General features: G+C 46.4%; 1 protein-coding gene across 1 annotated transcript; it reads right to left on the minus strand.

The window, feature by feature from the left end:
* Positions 1-64: 64 nt before the first annotated feature.
* OLIG3 (oligodendrocyte transcription factor 3) lies at positions 65-2,482 on the minus strand. The gene has a single exon (XM_025925800.2). The coding sequence runs from the start codon at positions 2,058-2,060 to the stop codon at positions 1,242-1,244; it is 819 nt and encodes a 272-aa protein (XP_025781585.1). The 5' UTR covers positions 2,061-2,482; the 3' UTR covers positions 65-1,241.
* Between the last annotated feature and the right edge of the window lie 12,684 nt (positions 2,483-15,166).

The raw sequence follows: 15,166 nt of genomic DNA on the forward strand, positions 1-15,166 counted from the left end.
TACTGGGTCCACGTATTCCTTATCCACTACCCCCATCTTCAAAAATCTTAGGCAAAGGCAAAGCCAGGATTTAAAGGTTCTTTTTTATTTGAAATCTCATCCAGAAACACTGGTTATTAATAAATATATCATAGTTATCAAGAATATATAAAAAATAAAGACAGGTATTGTCTTTGAGGCCCTAACAAAATATTTCAAGCAAATGTTCAGGAAAATAAAAACGGCACCCCTCCCCAAACCATGATAACTTTTCAAAGCTGATGATAGAGAGAGCCAACCCCGCATGCAGAATCGCTGAGCAAGGGGGGAGGGGGGGATGGGGCAAGCTAGTAGAGGGAGCCCAGGCTCTGGCAATAGCTGGCCCCTAGAACAGCCTTGGGATGGAGTTTGGGAATGGAGTTCAGAGGGGGTGGGGTGGGGGAAGAAGCGCTTGTGCGTGAGTTTGGGTCTTTGCACTCTGCCCCCTTTTTTTCATTTCATACAACCACAGACAGATATATGGATACTTCGGAGAATTCACTAATAAATCCTTGTTACAAGGAAAATGGCATCATGGCCTGCACAACATGTTTCGAGAAGATTCATTTAGAAGCTTGCATGCATTCTTTTGACCTACACTGCGTCTTAAGGAAAACCCACATAAGAGATGTCATGCCCTGGACCGGGGTTGAGATTCAAAACTTGGGTCTTGATCTCTCTCTCTCTCTCTCTCTCTCTCTCTCTCTCTCAACGTCTCTAGAAAAACAACTGCGGAGAGATAGTGACAATCGTAATTGCATCCATCTCCAGGAAATATTTACATCTGTTTTTGCACAAAAGGGATGTTGTCTTTTCCAAGGTGAGAACACAGAGCCAGAGAAAGCCAACTCTAAAGTCCCTTCGCAAGTTTTTGACCACACCGATCCCGTCTTTACACAACGAATGCAGTTTTGACAAGAGCCTATGTAAGTGAGAAGCACTGGCGCGGCATGGGGAAAAGAAGCATGCATGCAAAACACACGAAGTCTGGTTCGAGTCCCCCTTCGTTACCACCTAGAAATTGCAGTTTGGTTTTGGTCCTTTCCCTCCGGGAGGTCAAGCGGAGTCTGAGATCTCCGACGGAGTGGGAGGCCGCGGGACCCCGCGCTCACCCTCCCGCCGGCCGAGCGAGTGCTCAGCCTCCCTCTCCCCTCCCGGCCCGACACCGCAGTCCCTCCCGCCTCTCTCCCCTCATCCTGGGCAGCTGCCGGGCCGTCCTCTGCTCACTTGAGCAAGTCCTTGGACTCGGCCGACAGCCGAGCCATGTTGGCGGTGGAGAGAGCGGAAAGGTGCGGCGGCGGCGGCATCTGGCAGATGGTGCAGGGGCAGGGCAGCCCGGCCCAGTGCTGGAAGCCGCTGCCCAGCTGCAGCGCGGGCGGCGTGGAGGGCGCCTTGAGCAGCGAGTGGGGAGGTCGAATAGTGCCGATGGCCGGCAGCGAGGCGGCGGACAGCGGCGACGAGCCGTTGCCGGACGAGAGCGCGCCGCCCAGGATGGGGTGCACGGGGTGCACCGCGTTGGCGGCGTGCGCGGGGTGGCCGGCCGAGTGGCCCACGGTCCCGCAGTGGAAGGCAGAGTGGTGGCCCCCGTAGATCTCGCCAACCAACCTCTTCATCTCCTCCAGGGAGCTGGTGAGCATGAGGATGTAGTTTCTGGCCAGCAGGAGAGTGGCGATCTTGGAGAGCTTGCGCACCGAGGGCCCGTGCGCGTAGGGCATGACCTCTCGAAGCCCGTCCATGGCGAGGTTTAGGTCGTGCATCCGCTTGCGCTCCCGACCGTTGATCTTCAGCCTCAACTGCTGTAGGTCCTGCTCCGACAGCTGCTTCTTGATTTTGTACTTGCTGCTCTCGCCGGTGGCCTTGGCGCCGGCCCGCGAGAGGCTTTCCCCGGGCATCTTCTGCACCATGTCGCCCTGCGTGGAGGAGACCGAGTTGAGACGGCTCTCCTGGTGGTGGTGGTGGCGGTGGTGGTGTTCCCTCAGATACATCTCATCCATGTCCGGCGATGAAGCTCTGCTGGAGACAGAGCTCGAATCAGAATTCATTTTATTACGGGGGATGCGGCCCTACCGCGGGGAGGCTTTAGGTGGGAAATTAAGGAAAATCTTGAAATTAAAAAAAAAAAAAATCTGCACAGCCCAGCGACCCACTTCTCAGTGGCAAGACTTGAGAAGAAAAGCTGAGGCACTGCCTTTCCCCGCCTCTCTCCCTCCCCACTCCCTTCTCTCCGGTTAGGCTGTTTCCTGGACAGCGGGTTGGTGTTTGCTGGGACTAACCTCACGCTGAAAAAGAGGGGCTTTTATAGAGCTGCGGCGGAGAAAAGAGACAAAAGGAACCCTCCTATCTATCCTGGGCTGGTTAGGACGACGTGCCGTCATTCAGGGCGGTGCGCTTTGCTGTCCCATTTTGCAAGGATTCCTATTCATATTCATTGTGGGGCCGCCCTGGGACACCTCTGCTCCGAACCGCTAGGAGCCCCAAGGCACAAAACCCTCTCTGATTGACACACTCACCGCTCCAGCTCGCTCCTTCCTGGATTTTTTTTTTTTTACTTCCCTCCCCCTCCTCCCCCCCCCCCCAAATTTCCCTAACCAAATCACACCTAAGGAACCAACCGCCAGAAGGAAAGGGAGCCAGGCAGTCGGAGATTCCTCTGGGTTTCTAGAGAGAAACTGAAACATTCTCTTTTCTTCATAGCTACTCCCAAGTTTTGGGGAATGTGAGCAAAAGAAGTCCTAATGGAACGGTGTCAAGGCCAGAGATGCGGTTGGAGGGCAGGTTCCCCGCGCCAGGGGGTGGGCGCGGGGGTGGAGGGAGAGGGGGACCTCGTGTCGCTGGGCACTGTCTGAACTGGTTGGTTATTAGGTCTCTTTTCCTAAACACTAATACGGTGTTCATTTTGTTTATTGAGCCCTTCTGGCCTAATTGCAATGGGACCTCCGTTTGTGGTGAAGGGCTTGCCCCGACACTGTTATAGGGATGGGTTTTCTTTTCTTTTCTCTTTTCTTTTCTTTTCTTTTCTTTTCTTTTCTTTTCTTTTCTTTTCTTTTCTTTTTTCTTTTTCCTTTCCTTTCCTTTCTTTCTTTCTTTCTTTCTTTCTTTTTCTTTCTTTCTCTTTCTTTCTTTCTCTCTTTTCCCTCGTTTAAATAGATTACTGAAAGAATTTGCTTTGCACAATTCTCTAACTTCTTAGACCTGGACCTGAGGAAAACAAACAAACAACACCAAAAAAAAAAAAAAAAAAAAAAAACCAAAAAAAAAACCAAAAACAAAAACCCAACCAAGGGGAGGGGAGGAACAGTGGCGGAGTAGCCAGGGAGGGAGTTAGAGATAGGAAGGGTTCCCAAGAACTCCAGAGAGATTGTTCCTGCCGGGGCTACCCCGCAGCCCCCGGACCCTGGCGCTAACAGAAGCGGGTGGGGCAGTCCCGGTCGGGAGCTGGCGCGCAGAGGCGGGTAGCATCTGCAGCTCGGCGCCACTGGGCTGGGGCCGGTGGGTCCACGGGGTGGGGAAAGCCGGTGCTGAGGGTCGAATAAGAAACAACGTGTGTTTGTGTGGGCGCGCGTGTTCTGCAGGGAAAGGATTTGGAGAGCCCCGTAGGCGTGCGCGCGTGGGCACTGCGGGCCAGTGCTCGGTGGATTCTGGGGATAAAGAGGAAGGAGGCCTGGAGTTTGGAACCTTCGGTTCCAGGGCGGAGGTCGGCGCGATCTTTCTTCCCCCTTGCTGTGTTTTGTCAATGGGACTAGCTAAACAGTTGAGGGGCGGGAAAGCAGAAACCCTCGGGAGCCCGCGGGAGGCCTCTAGAAGAGCCTGGGCGCCGCCACGCTCTGGGCTCGGAGGAACCCAAGACAGGTGCCAGGTTGTAGTCGAGTGGATGCAAAGTGTGAAACCGAAACAATCCCGGAATCTCCGGCAGTCAGGGCCTCGGACTGCGCGGCGCAGTCAGTGCATATCTTAGGGACTAGCAAGGTAGAGGAGGCCTCACTTAGCCTCCACTTTGTGGACAAAGTGGAACGGCCAACAGAGAGGGTTGCATGCCTAGCCCGGGAGTCTGTAAGCTCTGCGAGGCTTTGCCTCTTTGGCAGTCTCGCCTCGAAAGCTGCGCTGGCAAGTACCAGTAGGCTGGGCAGACGCAACATTGGAGAGGATGCTTTTCTGCACTGAACTTCGCTTCTCTGTAAGAGAAGAAAATGGACGAGACTCCCTCCTCAACGCCAGGCCCTCAGGGCCCTTGAAGACTGGACTTCTATCCTCCTACCGCCCCCACCTCCGTAGAAGGCAGATTTGTTAAAACGAAGAATCCAAATGATTCGATTTGGAATGTGGAAAGGTTGATTGTCCAAACGCACTTCTAATATCCAGGCCAAAGAAATGTTTCTGAATTCACCAGACCCGTCCCTTTGAGCTCAGACAGCGACATCCACCGAACTGCTTATGAGAAAAAGGGTTCCAGAACATCAGCATATATTCGGACAGTCCTAGGTGATGGTGATGGTGGAGAGGCGTGGTCCAGACCGCCGCCCCCAGCGCTTCTCTGCTGCTCACGTCCGGCGGCGGGGGAGCCCTGGGAACCCCACACTGGAGGAAAAGACGTTTCCCAGCCTTTGGGCCAGTGCACAGGCCCGGCCCCCGCCGCCTCCTGAAACACCTTCCTGACCCTTGGGCATCGACTCGGGCCTTTCTCTTGTCCAAACTGAGAATGCTGTAACTCAGTTTTTATTTCAGGAAGTAGCAAAGTCTAGTTAGAACGATTGATTACAAATGAAGGAGTAGAAAAAGTTATGCTGCTAAAGGCTTTTTTAAAAAGCATTAAAAAAAAAACTTCCAATTTTCTCAGTGGGCAATATGAAACAAGGTATAAAATTTTCTCACGTTAATCGAGGTGGCAAGGAAAAAGGGAAGCTGGCCTTGAAATACAAACTGAAAACTCACTTTCGGACTGGAAAGACCAACACCAAGCTTCTGGGAGTCCGAACCAGAAGCCCCTCTTCCTCGGCGCCGCCTTTCCGCCGAGTGGGGGGACGCAGCCCCTGCGACCAGCTCAGACGGGAACTGCGCTAGGCTGGAAAGGGGCCCCGGGCCTCTGTCTACAGACCCCCTGCCCCTCTAGCGGGTTTATAGCTCCGGCAACACGAAGGTAGATCTGCCTGACCTGGCAGAACTGCGTGTCCAGGCCGAGGGCCCTCGGCCACAGTCCAGGACGCCGCGCGCCCTCTCCTCCCCGCTTTCCCAAAAGGCTTCTACAGGTGAATGTGAAATGGTCCAAGGTCCAGGGCCCCAGTCCGGCAAGCACTTCTGGCGAGGCCTTACAGGGGCCCGGAGTCTCCTAGGGGAGGCTTGTTCCCTATTCCCTATATTCTGTAGGCATTAACATCAAGAGGAGGAAGAATGAATGAAGGAGCCACAACTTTGCTCTCCATAAAATGGGTTGATACTGAACGGGGCGCAAAAGGCAGAGGAGCCCCAACTGGCTGTGCAGGCGCTGTCCCCAAGAGTTTGCCTAGCGAGGTCGCTTTGGACTCTGAGGGTGAACCCGAAACCTGCTCCCAGCCCCGAGCAGGAGCAGGCGGGGAACTTAGAAGGGCGAGCTGCGCGAGTTCCTTCAGAGAACTGTCTCTGCCGGCGCTCACGCCAGGCGTGAGCAGGGGGCGGGGGGAGTAAGGGAGCCAGCGCTGGGCGGAGGCTGCGGCAGCTCGGTGGGGCCGCGGCAGCTCGGTGGGGCCGCGGCAGCCCAGAGGGGCCTCAGCCGGAGACGCGCCGTGACCTTGGCCCTGGCCAGGGGCCCTTTCAGAGGGCTGAAACAAGCAAGAAGAGGGAGCCAGCGACCCGGCGGCGGCGCGGGGCCCCGCTCTCTCGGGCCGCACCCGGCGCCCTCGCAGCCTGGGGGCGCAGCGGGGGCGGCGCGGAGGCGGGGGCCGTTCTCCCGCAACAGGTGCTTCCGGAGGCCCGCGCGGGCCGCTTCCCGCCACTCAGTCTTGCTCCCGGCAGAGCCTGTGAGTACTTTGTACTACCCGAGGCGGCAGCGGGTGCGCGCGGGGACCCGGTCCGAAGAGCGGCGCAGCCTTCCCCTCGCGCCCGGGGCGCACAGCCTCAGCTCTGCAGCTCCGGCTCCCGGGAACCGCGCCCTCCGGAGGCAATTCCTGTGCGCCCCCCCTCCTCCGGCCCCCACCCCAGGTCTCCGGGGAGCATCTCTTACCCTAAGCCCGGTGGCGCGCCCACCGCTCCGCAGCTCCAGCCACCGAGCTCCTCTCCGGAAGCTGCCGGCTCTGCCCGAGGCCGCGGCGATTTGGGCTCCACGGCGAGCACCCCCCACTCCTCGTCGGAGTCCGGAGGCCAGTGGTCGCACTGGCCGACCCGCCGGGAGGCCGCTGTGCGGAGCCGGTGGATCAGCAATGCCCAGGAGCTCCCGTCGCTCGCCCAGCCTCAAACTTGACCGGCGGAAACTTTGGTCGAGACCGAACGGCGGGAGGCTGCCCTGTGGGCTTCACCTTTTACCCCAGGCCCCCTTCCAAAACAAAAACGACAAAAGGGGAACCCCAAACATCCCTAAGGGTGTTCCGTCGTGGGCAACCAGGGGAATAGCCTAAACACTAGCTGAGCACGGAGGAAGTTCTCAAAAAGTAGTTTTGTATTTGAGTAAAACAATCACTTCACCACATTAGCAGTGGGGGCGGGTCATTGAAGCAGTTGAGTTGATCAAAGAAGCCCTTAGAGAATGAGAGAGAAAGAGAGAGAGAGAGAGGGAACAGTTTTTTATAAAAATTAACGTCAACAGCAATCTCAGGCAGGCAGGAATTCTCTCCTCTTGCAGCCGCGCGTCCCGGGTGCTGGAGTGTGGCGCGAGTACTGAACTCCGCGCCCTGCGGTTGGAGATGCCAAAATGGAAATCCCAACCATCAAGTAGGTGCTAGAAGGGCCCGAGTGGGTGGATCTGGACAGACCGACTAAAGTGTTTCAGTTTTCTGGGTCTCCCCATATTTTGCATCATATCTTGAACATTCACTGATCTGTCTAGCGTTTTCCCCCCGTCTTTTAAAAACAATCTGGCTTTCCTACAGGAAAAAGCAGACGTTGAAGGACAGCAGAATTTTATGAGGTGATAGTAACTGCTTTTTGCAACGTTGGGTGTGATATTGGAGGAACTGAGGAAGTCCCAGAATAGCATAAAATGATGAAGTGCTAATTATGTGAGTGTATAGACGAGTGAATACGTTGGCAGAACTAGGAGTTCGATTTTAATGATGTGTAGGAGCAAGCCTGGCTAGCACTTACAGACTAATTCTCATTATTGAAAGGCTGCCTTAAGTCAAAGGAGGTAAGAACTTCTAGACTTCCTTTACAGGATTTCGCTCAGTCAGTGAACATACTTCAGTATTCTTTCTTCTTTCCTTTCTGGTAACACCTGCTCAGTTGCCAAAACTCCTGAGTTTCCAACCCTGAAGGAAGCCTATAAATTGAAAGCATTTTTCCTCAAGATTGGAATGTTTAGGTTGATGTAAATATCACTGGTGATCAATCACATGGACTGATGAGTTCTATTCAGATTTGCATACTTAGACACACATTCTTGGCATGTGCCTTGACGTTTTGGATGTGTGGCTCTGTTAATCCCAATCCTTTAAGAAGCATTAAGTGGATGATGTATTAGTATCTTATTGTTATTAATTTAATTCTTTGTGACTTTATAGTTAGACACTGTATGCAGCTTGCTGTCTTACTATAAAATACTAAATTCTGCTTTTGCAAGTTTTTGCATCATCTTCTTGGCATAGTCAGTAAGATAGTTACGTTCAACACATATTGCTGTATTCTTTGCTAAAGTGCTTATGGAATTTAGTTTTATTTTAGAGACAGAAGTTTATTTTAGATATAAATATCTTATGTAGCATATGTGTTATTTTCATTTTGTGTTCAGTAACATTCAGGCTTATACACAAAGTGTGTAAATGAATGGATGCCACAAAGAGATCAGAATATAAGAACCTATGTATAGAGCAACAGAAGATTAAAAAGATGTTAATATTTACATCATCAGTTTCTTACACTGCTTTTTATTAAAGGTATTTATACACATATGTTCTGAAACTTACATGTGTATTTGTGTAAATACATTAAAATATTTATTTGAAGTCTTGGAGTCCTAAATAAAGAGAAATGTTATTTTTCTGATGCTAATCAAGACAAGGGGAAACATTACACACCTGTTCATAAATAGAGTTGGAGTTAATAAGTTATATTGACCCCGAACAAATACAGATTTATGCACATTATTTTGAGAAAATGATAATTGAGGTGTCTGCTACTGAATCTTGAAAAGTTAAAATGGCAGTTTTCAAAAATGAACATTCCCATGGCTGATTCATTTTATGCGGAACCTGTGGTCTGGACCAGACAGACTCTGCTTCATCACTTCTAAAAAGAAATGAAAATGTAATATATGCTCCTTTCTCATTATATTTTTCTATTTATAAGTATTTTTATTTTATTTGCGTAACAGACTGAATGTAAAAGTTTATAAAACTAAATTGTCACCATTTACAATATTGGCCGAATTTGTATCTTCATCTTTACATATATCATAATATATAATAAAATTGGACCAATTATTCAGACAATTCAAACCTCAAATCTTGTTATCTTTTTTTTTTTTTTTGGTGGGGGGGGTGGGAAGAAAAGAAACAGGCTGAAAGCAAATTATCACTCAAAATTTGTAGATATTTATCCTATAGTTTACTTGCAGATCAGTCTGAGTTTCCTGCTCAACAACTGAAATGATATTCTCTTTTTTTTTTGAAATGATATTCTCAGTACTATCAGCACTTTAGTAAAAACATCAATTGTTAATTTTTACAACATAAAAAGATAATATAAATTAACATATTTTCATAACATGGCATTATTTAAGATACTGATGAAAGAAACTTGATAATCTTCTAAATTCACATTTTTCCCCCTAGTAAATTTTATTATTTCACAACCTTTGTAATGAGACATAGCAGAATCCTGGACTACTTATGTTCACAGATGCAGTTCAATTAGATACTTCGGAACTTTGTTTTTACCCTATTTTATTACAGCAAGTCTCATAATAGGAGTAGACTGTTAGGAAAAAAAACAACTTTGTAATGGGGGCGGGGAGAAAGAGAAGGAGGTCATACAAAACACTGTGCACATGTCCTTAGATCATAATACATAATCCTGATTCTACCTTTGAGTGAATTTTATAGAGTTGTTTGTAGGAAAGCCCTCCTCAGATATATGTTTACTTTATATACTTAGGGAAATGTTACCGTTGATTCTAATATTTTAATAGAGAGCACGTCTGTGTCTGCTTTCTAAAGTCCGAGGGATAGCAAGTTTGCTGATCTCATATAGGTGCCCAGGGAACCCCATGGCACGCTCCTCCAGGACTCATTCATCCTGCAATGTGTTGTTAAGCCTGAGATAAAGCTGTGGGAATGAGAACACTGAGTAATCCTTCGAGGATGGTGCTTCTAGGTACTGGAATGGATCAGAAACTGCTTTTAGAAGGAAAGTGGAAAACTGAGAACACTGTCAGAGTGAAACCCTGCTAAGAAATAGAATTTTTAATAATTAGTACTATAGATACCCTAATGCTGTTGAACGGCGCTCCCGAAGAAGTTCTTTAGTTTTTCAACAAGGAAAAAAAATCTTTTAATTTTATTTGTTTAAAAAACCTTTGAGCTTTATATTGAGGACAACTCCTGTGTCCCAAGAGTTGCTCATAAATGCAATAATGTGTTTGCTTAAATAAGAGTACAAGAGTAGAAAGCATAGTTAGGAGAAGACATTTTTATTTTGTTGCATGTTATTTCTAAGCTGATTTAAAAATTCTTCCCAGAGTCAGTTTCCACCCTGCTCTGGGGAATGGTTTCATATGGCTTAATTGTAGAAAAACAAAAATGTGATATGTATATACTTTTCAAGTACAGTTGCTATAATTGTCTCATCTCTTCATCTTTATCAAAGTTTTGCCTCCTATAAAAGTAAAGCTGTGGATAATAGCTCTTTGGCTCCCATTAGATTTATTAATTGAAGTAATTACATTAAATGGAAAATAATGCCTTTGGGGAAAGTAATGCCAACAACAGACATCCCAGAGAAAAATACTGCTAAAAGATAATGTGTGGCAGGAAAGATGTGGGCCAAGAGTCTAGAACCAATTCAACTTAAGAGTTTTAAATAGCTGTAGAAACTAAAAAGTAAAGGGCATATGCAGCTTGGCATTGACAAACTTTTTAAAGACAGGACTAGGATAACAAGGCAATAGCTCCTCTCAATGTTTGTGGTGTCCTTCACATCCCTCTTTGCAAAAGCCACCAATAACAAAGGGAACAAAAATACATATCAACAAAGAACACAAATACATAAGGAATATTGTGTAACTTTCTTTAATAAGTTGTCTTCTGGCCAAAGCTGGCAAATACCATGGGATTAGAGGGAAGATGAGCTCTTGGAGGGATATAAATTATTAATAATAATTAAAAAAAATTCTTTTGGGGGCGCCTGGGTGGCTCAGTCAGTTAAGCCCCCGACTTCAGCTCAGGTTGTGATCTCGCAGTCCGTGAGTTTGAGCCCCGCGTCAGGCTCTGTGTGCCTGAGCCTGGAGCCTGCTTCGGATTCTGTGTCTCCCTCTCTCTCTGCCCCTCCCCCATTCATGCTCTGTCTCTTTTTCTCAAAAATTTATCAACATTAAAATTGTTTTTAATAAATAAAAATAAAAAACTCTATTGCTGTAAACATATGGATGCCACTTGCCCATCGGTGAGAGTGCCTTTCTTAGGATATGAAGACTAGAGAGAAGGCAGGACCCAAGAAAGACTTCACAACCCAGCAAATTTCCTGGATAGGGTTTGCTGCTCACCAGCTGTGCACGTTTATGTAAGTTTCTTACCATTTCTTTTTTCTTTTCTTTGTTTTTAAGTTTATTTATTTATTTCAGAGAGAGAGAGAGAGAGAGCACAAGTGGAGTAGGGGCAGAAGACAGAGGGAGAGAGAGAACTCCAAGCAGACTCTGCTGACACAGTGCAGAGCCCAACGTGGGGCTCAAACCCACGAACCCCGGGACCATGACCTGAGCTGAAATCAAGAGTCGGACACTCAACTGACTGAGCCACCCAGGTGCCCCAGTTTTTTCACATTTCTGAACTTTTGTTTTGTCACCTGCACAGTAAGAATGGTCATGATCATGACATATGCTTTTGTGAGAGCGTTTTGCAAACCTCTTAAAATCATGCAGTATTATGCTTTTGAAATAAGATTTTTTCACCCTGTCTTCTGTATATATTTTTAACATCCAAAAATATTTGTCCAGCTTTATTCTTCTATAAATATTATCCTGGTATTCTTTTAAAATTGTTTTATATCTATTCTCGCTATGAAGGCAGGACTCATTCTTCCCCATTGTCCCCACTCTCTGGCAAGTTGGGAATTCGTAATAAATATAAAGCATACCAAAGTACCTCTTAGAAATTGGAGCAGGTGCTTGGAGACTGTATAACTTTTAGAAATAAAATTAAGGTATAGAATTCATGGGTTATAGAAGGTAGTATAAAAAGTGCTCAGTTCCTCTAAAAAATATGGCTGGGAAGTGTCTGATTGTTGATTAGATACAAAGAAAGACTTTTAGAAAAAACATGACTTAAAATTTGTTTTGTTTTTCTCTTATGGAAAGCCCTCCAAACCAATAGGCTTATTTGAAGTCTGGGTCCCAAACAAAAATTTTCAAGCTCAGTCTTGCTATTACTGTCTAATCACACACCCATCCTTGATATCTAGGCTCAGGGTGGGGAGTCTTTGGGCCTAGTAGACCAAGATCGGTCTCATATGGAGAGGCAGGGTTGTGGTATTTGCACATTCAGATTTGGAAACGTTGCCAAATTTTATTCTAAAAGACCTTCCAGTGATTGGCACTCAGTCAATCCTACTTTCATCTGGCCAGAGTCCTACCACTGATATCTTGGGCGGGGGGGGGGGGGGGGGGGAGGGTGGCAGTGTATTGCTTTCTCATTCATTCATTCCCACATTTTTTGAGTGGTCCTATGTATCACTTCAATTAGAGGTTCTGAGGAAACAAAATCAAGGAAAACATAGCCTCCTGAATCTAGGTGCTAAAAAGACAAGGAAACCAATCATCTCCTGAAAGACAATATAAAGGTGACCTTGAGGTTTTGGTGATTAATATTGGTTATTTTAACAGATTGGGCACTTATTTTGGAGGTACAAGAACAGACCCGAAGGATCTTTTCGTCTTAGCCTGTTTCTCTCTGTACAGGACATTTATTTGGAAAGTGATCCCAGATAACAGGAGTGGGGGTGTGGGGACAGTAAAACAGAGAAGGAGAAAGGATCAGTACAAAAGGTGTTTTGTCAAGCTGATCACTGCTATGGACAACTGGGCCTTGACTTCTCTTGAGTCTTTCTTGTGAATAAATAGAATGCGTTCACCCAAGGGTGAAATGGAGAAGCATTTATCCATTGTTTCTAACCTCTCCCCTCCCATTGGTGAGAGCTGTTCATGATTAAATACCTCCACAGTTCTGGGCCGCACACGTGGGAGTGACAAGGCAGTCCCCACAGGCACTCTCACGAAGCCCCAGACAGAAAGCAAGGGATGTGCAGTGCACCTGTGGCCTACAAAAGCCGGACTGAAAAGATGGGCCGCGAATGTGAGAAGTAGAATACAGGAAAAGTCTGCTGATTTCCAAATGGAGGAAAGTGATGAGTAAGTGACATCTCTGAGGTAGGGTGTGGCATAAAGGGGAGTTCTAGCCCCAGGGTAGGACTGTGGACAGGCCTGCAGTAATGGACATTTGGAGAGAGTGTTTGAGGAGCCACCGCAAGAATTGAGGGAAACTAAGGCAATTTACTTTGCCTCAAGCTAGTCCCAGATAGAACCCTTGAAGAGTGCTCCAAATGCGGAATGCTTCCCAAACAAAGATATGTCCCAGAAAGTGTCTCACCAGCCTCTATGTCACTTTGGCTCCTCTACCCTAGGTCCTGAAGGGATTCCGCCAGATGGCTGTAAGTTTAATTGGGAAACCTAATGTCCATATTTACAACAAATACGTTTTTTGATGTGAAGGAGATCTACCATGATGGAAAGCCCTAAAGCCATAATGCCTATGTGATTTCCTCCTATTTGTTCTTGACCACTGGATATTTTTAAAAGTCATAATATCTGAGAGCTCTTTTTCCAAAGGTTAAGTTAAAAACGGAAGCAAGAAGGGCATGTACTAAAATGGAAAATTGTTTCTTGTTTGTAATGGTAATGTCACAAGGTCTCTCCTGTCACATGAGGACCATAATCTTATTAAAATTGCCAGATGGCTCCCTCTCTCTCTTTTCCTGTCCCTCCCCTGCTTCTGTGCACTCTCTCTCAAAATAAATAAATAAACATTGAAAAAAGAGGGGAGGGTGCCCGGGTGGCTCAGTTGCCTCTGACTCTTGATTTTGGCTCAGGTCATGATCCCATGGTTTGTGAGATTGAGCCCTGCATCAGGCTGCACACAGCTGACCCTGCTTGGGATTCTCCCCTGCCCTTCTGTCCCTCCCCCGCTTATACTCTCTCTCTCTCTCTCTCTCTCTCTCTCTCTCAAAATAAGTAAATAGAAATTTTTACTTTTTTATTAAAAATAAACAATTTTATTAATTTTTTATTACATAGGTCTGGTGCAGCTTGACAATGTAGAAATTGTGTATAAAATGCCTTGCCAGCCATGAATTCCTTACACGTTTACAATATAAATGTATTTATGATGTTCAACTTTCCAACGTTAAATCTTTACTATAAATATAATATAACTCTCCACTTATTTCCTCTTTTGAGATGCATTCAATGCAATTTACAATTTTTCCTGTAAAGGTCTCACATATCCTTAGTCAATGTCAATTCTCCTCAATTTGATGTGTCGTTTCAGTAAAATTTAGCACAAAATCCCACTAACATATTTAATAGAACTTGAGCTAACTCTAAAATATATAGAGAGGAAAGTAAAGGACCAAGAATAGGCAAGAGTCTTCTGCTGAAGACGGGTACAGATGAAATAATTGCACTATCTGATGCCAAGGCTTATTTTAAAGCCTAAGAAACAATGGCAGTGGAGAATTTTTACAATTGGCCAATGAATAGAATAGAAAGAGAAGAAGGGTATCCGTGTGAATATCAACCACTGAAATATGATACAGAGAGTATATGCATGAAAGGGGAGAAAGATGTGGGGAAGAAATGGTTATTCACATAAGACTTTGAAATTTGGGGCGCCTGGGTGACCCAGTTGGCTGGGTGTCCAACTTCGGCTCAGGTCATGATCTCAACTTTCTGAGTTCAAGCCCTGCACCCGGCTCTGCACAGACAGATCAGAGCCTGGAGCCTGCTTCCAATTCTGTGTCTTCCTCTCTCTCTCTCTGCCCCCCCCCCCTACTCACATTCTGTCTGTCTCTCTCTCTCAAAAATAAACATTAAAAGAATTTGTTTTAATGAAATTAAATCCCTGCCTCAAATCATAAACAACAATTAACTTCAGGAGGATCAGATTTAAATTTCAAGAGCAAAACTTTAAAACATTTAATAAAAAATAGATTGATACATTTATGATTTTGAAGTAGAGATACATTTCTTAAATAGGCAAAAAAAATGGATAAAGGAAAAGGTTGATAAATGTGACAATATTAAAATTATGGACTTCCTTTAATCAAAACTTGTCTTAAAGGATGGGAAAAGGACTATTTTCAAATTGAGAAAAGACCTTTGCAACATACAAGACCAATAAAGGGGCGCCTGGGTGGCTCAGTCGGTTAAGCCTCGAACTCTTGATTTCAGCAAAAGCCACGATCTCGAGTTTCATGAGATCAAGCCCCACCTCGGGCTCCATGTACTGACAATGTGGAGGCTGCTTGAGATTATCTCTCTCTCAAAATATATAAATAAACTGAAAAAAGAGAGACATAAACAGAAATATCACATGAGACAAAATCCATGTGGCCAATAAACTTACAAAAAGTGGGGAGCTTGGGTGGCTCAGTCAGTTAAGCCTCGGACTTCAGTTCAGGTCATGATCTCACGGTTCATCGGTTTGAGCCCCAAGTCAGGCTCTACGCTGACAATGTGAAGCCTGCTTGGGATTCTCTC

This window comes from Puma concolor, chromosome B2, assembly GCF_028749965.1.
Source record: "Puma concolor isolate L17-30 chromosome B2, mPumCon1.1.hap2, whole genome shotgun sequence".
Lineage (NCBI taxonomy): Eukaryota > Metazoa > Chordata > Mammalia > Carnivora > Felidae > Puma > Puma concolor.